This window comes from Cicer arietinum, unplaced genomic scaffold (assembly GCF_000331145.2).
Source record: "Cicer arietinum cultivar CDC Frontier isolate Library 1 unplaced genomic scaffold, Cicar.CDCFrontier_v2.0 Ca_scaffold_5775_v2.0, whole genome shotgun sequence".
NCBI lineage: Eukaryota > Viridiplantae > Streptophyta > Magnoliopsida > Fabales > Fabaceae > Cicer > Cicer arietinum.
In genome coordinates, this window is record NW_027339422.1 from 30546 (window position 1) to 38892 (window position 8347).

The 8347-nt window shown below is 27.2% G+C and overlaps 1 protein-coding gene across 2 annotated transcripts; it reads right to left on the bottom strand.

The window, feature by feature from the left end:
- Positions 1–766: 766 nt before the first annotated feature.
- On the bottom strand, positions 767–7011 carry LOC101495444 (MYB-like transcription factor EOBI). 2 transcript variants are annotated; one of them, XM_004516708.4, is made up of 4 exons: positions 6732–7011; positions 6313–6442; positions 5832–5903; positions 767–1407 (listed from the first exon to the last, which is right to left on the bottom strand). In XM_004516708.4, exons 1-4 carry the CDS (start codon positions 6940–6942, stop codon positions 1047–1049), a joined length of 774 nt encoding a protein of 257 aa, XP_004516765.1. In that variant the 5' UTR covers positions 6943–7011; the 3' UTR covers positions 767–1046. The 2 variants fall into 2 exon arrangements, with proteins under 2 accessions (XP_004516765.1, XP_004516766.1); XM_004516709.4 differs by lacking the exon at positions 5832–5903 and having other exon boundaries at positions 769–1407; positions 6732–6992.
- Positions 7012–8347: the final 1336 nt, after the last annotated feature.

Genomic DNA, 8347 nt, shown 5'->3' on the forward strand with positions numbered 1-8347 from the left:
AGTTTGACAACTGCAATATGTTGTATAGTGTTTGGTTTATACTAATTATAAACATATTAATTAATTCCTTTTCTTTGTGTTTAGCTATTAATATGACAGAAAACTAAAACATCAACAACTAAAAGAAAACCAATAGAAAGGGAGAGCGTTTTAATTAGAGATACAGGAAAAAAAACAGACCAATTAGACTAATTTTACTATAATTGTGAAGGTTAAGCACTTTTTTAGACAGAGGTTTAGCCTTTTTTTTAAGAAACAAAAGATTTGTATTTAGAATGGAATGAAAAGAATATTTTGACCCAAAATGAAAAGAGAAATAAAAAGCATTTTGAACTAAATGCAAAAGACACTTCACATGCCACTATTTTCTAAAGATGCATTATTGTATAGCATCTATACACAATTCATAATTAATACAGAGCAAAGCCACCACCTTAATATGATCAATCACACCACAAAATCAAATATCACTTATTCCTAATATCTTAATCAACTCACAATACAAAATTCCAAATCAAAGTCAAACCCCTTTTACCCTTATTTATTAGAGTCTTGCAAATGATAGGAATTAGTAGTTTTGGAGTGTCAAGATTGTTGAAATGTCATTTTTATCATGTATGTATTTGTACTCTAATTTTGGTTTTAAAAAAAGAAAATTTGTGTTCCAAAGACACAAAGCATAAGGTAAAAAAAGGGAAAACTTATTCAGTACGTATAACCAACACTATAATAAGTAAGGACAAAAAGAAACATATCAAGTCACAAGGCTTGTGGTTCTCAATCATATCTTACATAATCCATAATATTGGATTTATATATATATAGTTTAATTAAGCACTTATTTTACAGAACATAACCATTAAAATATTCATAGTAGGCGTCACCTTTCATCAACATCCAACTACTAATTATATAAACAAGCCTAATAATATATATGTTTCAAATTAAGGCAGATTTATATATATATATATATATAAATATACCTCTGCTTCATGGAAATTAGACACTTAGGTTTATGTATTATAATTTATAATATGTTTAAAGGTTTAATCTCCATTTAGTAATTGCATGGACAAGAAATCCTCCATGCTCCAGTAGTTGTTGTTGTCATTGGTACAACAACTTGACTGATCAGAGATTGTGGGGAAGTGATGATGATGATCATGACTTGAAAATGGTTCCAAAATTCCTCCTTGGTAACAGGGTGGAGAGATGTCCATTGGCTCAGGAGCCATGTTGGAAACTTGGCTACTGCTAGCTATTTGATTATTATTATCATTTATTTGATCACAATTCTGTTGCTGTGAATTCTCAGCTTGTTTGATATGCTTCTGAATCCTAGTCCTCCAATAATTCTTTATCTCATTGTCAGTTCTTCCCGGTAGATGTTTCGCAATTTTCGACCACCTGCATTGGTGAATGATTAATTTGCAAAGAAAGTAGAAAATATATCACGGATTATAATTAATTATACACATAGTTTTAGATTATTAATTTTCTATCGTGACGCCAGAGTACAGATTTTTAAAATATTTATATTACTGGACTGCAATTTAGAACAATGAGTTATATGCATCTTGTTTGTCTATAAAGAAATTTTTGAAACTTCACTTCTATTACAAAATAATTAATTCTTGACATTAAATTTTACGAAACTACAGTGTGTTGTTGTGATCATGTCACTCTGATAATTATGATTTGTATTATTAAACCAAACAATTTGATTTTGATATTCATTAGACAAACCTAAGGAAATGTTATGTGGAATGATCGATGGTTTATAGTTAATTAAATCTATGAATTTTTAGTTTAAATATTTTATCTAGTATTTTAATATATAAGTTGTTATTTTAATTCCTACTGTTGTTAGAATATTCTTATGACCTTTAAGAATTTTAAACATAGATGGTTAGCATTTATTGGTACCAACATATTAGCTTATTTAAGGTATTTCATCGACTCGTAGGTGATTGAAGCTCCCGAAAATAAATAAGATTACCACTAGATAAGTGTTGATAGAGTATGGCAATATTAAAAATCATAAGTCTCTCCATCTAATATACTATTCTTTTGAGTCTACTATGAAATGTGATTTGGTGAAATGATGTGGGTAATGGGATAGTGTGCACACGTGTGTTCACTAGACAAAGTAAGCTAAAAGATAAAACCATTTAGAAAAAAGTTATAAAAAAAAAAAAAAGCTTAGAGATGAAAAAAAAAATGATTTTATTTACTTTTCCAAAATTCAGCTTTTTGCGGTAACCGGATAGAACGAATAATTTGCAAGTGAATTTTTGTGTATGAAATCTCATCCATTCATTTATTTTTACCGCATAATAGAATGTAAGTTATTGAAAGGTAAAAATCTGTGTAATTTTTATAAAAAAGGAAGTATGAAATAAGTTTGAAAGTCGAGTATTTAAAGGTGCCTATGGCAGTGTGTTTGATTGGGAGTTTGAGACCATGTTCAACGGCTAAGAATAAAAGTGACGTTATATATTGGACTCACTTATAAAACCGATCTTTGTTGAGATATAATATACACCTAAGTTGCTGGTTTTTCCTTTGCTATATGGAGATAATATTATTATATATGCCTTTGCATTGCAACAAGGACTCTCCAAGATCAGAAAATCAGATATATGCCTCAGGTAGAACGTATGGTTCATTTCATACATCTCCTATTCTTTTTCCAATACATCTATCTATCTATCCCTTTTTTATTTTTATTTATTTATTGTACCTATATATATTTATAAGAAAATTTTATTATGTTACGGATTTTCTATAAAATTTTGAATTTTTTTAACTTCGTTTTGTTCTTTTATATATATATATATATTGTTTTTATTCAAATATTATATTTGATACGCACACCTCTCTGTTTTTATAAAAGAAAATATAGCCACGTGCAACAGTTACATTATTTTTTGTGTTTTTTAATATAGAAATAGTGAAATAAAAAATTCGATATAAGACATCTAACATAATAATATTAACATCTGTAAATTAACTTTATGCTTTAAATACAACATTAGTTAGTTTTAATACGGGTAAATGGAATATTATCTGTGAAGATAGCTTGTTTTCTTTGGTAAGGGGGAGTGGGATACCAAGTAAGGTACTAAGGGTGGAGCTAGCTTCTTGTTTAAATATGCATATATATGTAACTCTATCCTCAAGGGAAGCCTATCAAATTTACAAGTACACCCACCCTTATGATAATGAGATAATTTTATTTTATTTTTGAATTTTTTAGTTGCTTTTTGAGAGTAATATATAAACACCTTTTATTATTACAATAAGCAATGTATACTTTACGCCATCAAGACAACTTGAAGTTGAATATAGTTTTTTTAATCTTTATTTCATAAAAAATATTAATATTTTATTAATAAAAAATGAGGAGATGATATTGCTTACTTAAGTTCCATAACTTAATTTTAAACTAAAGGAGATGACAACTCAGCATACTTTAATGGATGGAAAAAAGATGGAGGGGAAGAACTTAAAAAATAAAGGATGGTTGAATTTCCTACATTGGAGATGCTATAAACCGTATGATCTATTGTACTACCTCAACTTTGTGAAATTTCACATTAATCACAACCAGCAGCTATATATCGATATGCCTACTTTTACAATTTTAGCCTAAAATGGGATTTCATAACCGAAATATATTTGGTGAGGTCAATTGTCCATGGACCGTTGAGGTACTAAATAATTCTCATTTTGTCAAAGTTAGGGTCTATGTGACCCATTTAATATTACATGAAATGTATTAAAATCAACGTATTGTAGTGACAATCAACTTAAGTCTCTCGTACATACAACATAGTGGGTTCACATTTACAAGGATTTGAGATTCCCGTAAATTATACTCCCTTCCATTCTTATATGTTGGTTTGATAGGCGAAGTAGCGACATTTTGATTTAAAAGGGAAGTCTAATATGTTAGTTTGAGAGGAAAAGTAGAGATATGTTGATTCGAAAGGAAAGTTTAATACGTTGATTTAAGAGGAGAAGTAGAAATATGTTTGATTTAAAAGAAAACGCTAGAATACTAATTTTTAATGACTTTGTATTTATTTCAAAAGAAGATAAAAGATTTTAAATGAGATTTTAGTTATATATATTGAGCTCATTCCCTCCCCTCCAAATAGGCCCAAAATTAATAAAAGAAAAATAAAAACTACACAAGGAGGGATTTTGCATCTCTCTTCTCCCCTCTTATAATTTAAACCAAACACATTTTTTTTTTTTTATAAATATTCCCTTTCCTCTCCTCTAACCACACAAACCCTAATAGCCAATTGTTCAACAATTTTTGATCTATAATATGAATTAAAAACAACAATTTTTATTAACTAAATTATCTATTATAAAAAGAACCAAAGATAGTATTTAATACATATTTACAAGATGTCTTATACAAATTATAAAGTTCAACATAAAAAAATAGCTTTATAATTATATATAAAATAAATATTGAGAGACGTCTATTTATGTTTTTTATTTATTTTTTATTTAAGAAAGGTGAAAATTGTGAATGTTTAATTTGAGATTTTTTTTCCCTCAAATTTATTTAGTCCCTTAATTCTTTTTTTAAACCATTGTCTAATTTTCACTTTTTTTTCTTCTTCATATTTTGAAACCTTTGTTAGGAAGCAAAAGAAATAAAAAAGGCTAATTTATTTGTCACCATTTCATGTAAAAATATCTTACAATTAACATGAAATAAAGTAAAACAAAGAGAACTTGTATCCTATCCAACAATACTTTTCTCCTAAATCATCTACTTTCCCTATATATGAAATGTCTATCCTCTATCCATTTTCTTTGTATCTCTAAAGTTATAGTTTTGTATTAAAAAGTGTTAAAAAATCAAACCACAAATATTTTCAAAAATTAGATAGGGTTTGTAATAAAATCTCTCTCTCTCTCTCTCCTAAAATCCATGATCTACCCTAGTTCTACTACTTTTATCCTTTTTCTATTGTGAGGTGGGAGGACTAGAGAGAAACTAAAAATACAAAAATAACGTGGGACAATTAGATTCTTTACATCAACTTTTTTCCTTCATCTATCTACATCTTTATATATCTTCTTAATTTCTAATCAACCTTCATCTCCTATAGATTATAGATAGTCTATTTTTAGGTTTCGTTTGTTATGGTCCTTTATTTTTATTATCTTTTTTTTTTTTCTTTTGATGACTTTGTGTACAATGAATTAGAGTATCTCTTTTAATGTCTTTATTTATATAATTTTTTATCCTTTAAAAGAAATGTATGTTGTGGTTATTTTTTCTATAAAGTTTTTCCTTTCAATTTCATCAGCAATTTCATTCACCTTATTATGTAGATTTTATTGTGATTTGTTCTCTTTCCAAACAAAAACTGAATAAATAATTAAAGACTTATTGATTTTGAAGGATATGGTAAATCATGAAATTTCTTCACAGCCAATGACCACAAACTTTCCGATCGATAAAAAAAGAATATATTCTTGGAATTAAAACAAAAATACAACTCAATTTAAAATAAAAATAACAATATTTAATTATTTCTCGAATTTGTTTTTTATGATATGCACTCAATTTCTAAAAATGAAGTTAATTAATGTGTAGGACGTTTAACATAGATGTCCTTCAAAATCTTTATTGGTATATAGATCTAAAGATTCATCCATATACATGGAGATTTAATTTAGAGTTAAACTACTAAGACACATCCTATTATTATATAATTATAACTAGGTAAAAAGAGAGAGAGAGAGAGAGAAAGAGAAAAAGAGAGTGCATGCAATAGAAAGGAGAGGTATGTATGTACCTGTATCCTTTAAAGGAGAAAAGTACTCCAGTTCTAGTATCAAGGGAATGAAAAACAATGATTTTGAAACCTCTAAAATATTATAAAAATATTTGTTAGAAAGAATTAATATTTGTAACCCCTAAGTATTGCAAATTTTCTCATGCATAGAATTCTCTCCGCAACAACACTCTACCACTTTTATAAAAAGTATTCCAAGAGTATACTACAAGTTCATATATATACCAAAAGGTAAAAAGTAAGCTAAGAACTTTCTTCCTCATTTTCTCAAAAACTTTCTTCATAATCTTTCGATCTTTTGAGCTAGGAAATTAAGATGTCAATTAAAACTTTTTTGATCGAGTAAATAATATGTATCATTTATCTAGTTAGAAGAATTAATTAGATCGTGATATGTAGAGTGAATAACTCATGCACTTTTTGAATATAAATTAACAATAGACTTTGATTTATATATTAAATTAATGATATATAGATTGACCTGTTTCCCCACTTTGCATGAAGTTTCATGATCAAGAGCTGTTCCTCGGGTGTAATATTTCCTCTTCTAATATCTGGTCGGAGATAATTTAGCCACCTGAACCTACAACTCTTTCCAGTACGTTTAAGACCTATAATTTATAAAGACATATGATTATGCATAAACCAATTTTTCCATCGCACGTACCCTACTTCTACTAGCTACTTCTTAAATTATTATTAATATTATTATCACACATATAACAAAAATAAAATTATCAACGAAAATTAGTGATAGAAAAAAAGCCATCCCTAATCCTCTTTAAAGAGATTTCATGTTTTCCCTATTTACTTTTTTTTAATTGTGTTAATTAATTAATTTATTTAATATAGAAAAAGTAGAAGATCTATATGTTTGTGTGTGTGTTCTTAATTAATTACCAGCTGATTTAGCTAAGGAGTTCCAAACACCTTCACCATGATTGGCAATATAGTTGATCAAGATCAAATCTTCTTCCATAGTCCATGGTCCTTTTCGCACATCAGGATCTTGAGAAGAATTGCACTCTTTATTCTTGTCCATTATTTTGTATGAGAGAGAAAGAGAGTGAGAGAAGTACATGAAGGAAGACATATGCTCATGAATGCACATCTTAATAATGGGGGTTGGAGCGTTTAAATAGAGGGAACACTAATATGGTTTTTTAATTGTAATTAATGCCACTTTTTTACGTACCTAACTATGTTTCTAAATACCAACATGCATGCATCACTATGCATGTGATTGTGTGTGTAGAGGCTATACTATATATATATTATATATATATATACATATATTTACGTACGTTCTATGATCAATTGTTGCTCACATGCATATCTTTACGTTCTCTTTTTAACACATTTCTTGAGTAGAAGAAAAGAGAAAATATATTGAAGCTAGAAATGCCACAGCACTGATCAGTTGTTGGAAATCAACTAGTAAGCAAATATTTGTCGTAGGATGTCTTTGATTTACAAGAAAAGTGAGGGATTTGATATCAGAATACTATGTATCATAGTGTTCTGTCTCATAATAGGTGGGTCATTTTGATTTTACATATATTAAAAAAATTGTTTAAATAAAAGAGAAAATATTATTTTTATAAAATTATCTTTATTAAATATCAGTGTATTATAAATCTCATAAATATATAATAAAATATATTGCTTTAATAATTAAATGGTACAATTGAAAAACAAATACATTAGAAATTGACAAAAGTATTTATTTTAGAACAATATTTATTTTCAAACCGGTAACTTATTGTGGGACGAAGGGAGTATATACTTGATTTAAAAATTTGTCATGAAAGATGAGTCAAAATGGGGACAAAACACAAACAAAAACATAAATTTTGGTCCCCCATTTTTAAAGTTGTTGATATTTGGTCCTCCATCTTAATTTGAGTTTTAATTTGATAGTGTGACAATCATTTATGTGATGTGAAATTTAAATGTAATTTTAATTTTAAGTTAAATAATATCACTTTAATAATTTTTGAAAATAAACAAAAAAATTAATTTGTCATTTTTTCTTTAAATTTTTTTGTTTTCTTGTAAAAAAGAATTAAAAAAAAATTTGCACATTATAGTATACACATCACTTAATTAGATTCCACATCACTATAATTTTGCACATCATAATATACACATCACTTAAATTATGGTTACATCACCAAATTAAAACTTAAATTAAAAAAAGACTAAATATTAACAATTTTAAAAATTGTTAATATTGCAGAAAAATAAATTAAGAGACCAAAATTATTTAATTAAGAAATAGTTGTTTCTGTAAGCAATCTTGCATGCTATTAAGGAAACTTGTTAAGCTCACTCTTTTTGGACTCTCTTAGGACTACTATTGAAGACACTATTATACAATATTTAATTTTTCTCAAATACTAGCTACGTAATATAATAAAATATTATTTTTACTTTATACCACAATAAATATTCACTCTCATCTTTATCTTTTTTCTTCTTCTCTCTCTATTTTTCTCTCAGTTCTCGTTATACTT

What these genes read in the sequence shown, in the direction of transcription:
- LOC101495444 (XM_004516708.4), bottom strand. Translation starts at nt 6,942, where the DNA reads ATGTGCATTCATGAGCATATGTCTTCCTTCATGTACTTCTCTCACTCT. An exon ending in CATGCAAAGTGGGGAAACAG is followed by an intron (nt 5,904 to 6,312) that starts GTCAATCTATAT and finishes ATAATATTTTAG; the next exon opens with AGGTTTCAAAATCATTGTTT. An exon ending in TTCTCCTTTAAAGGATACAG is followed by an intron (nt 1,408 to 5,831) that starts GTACATACATAC and finishes TCACCAATGCAG; the next exon opens with GTGGTCGAAAATTGCGAAAC.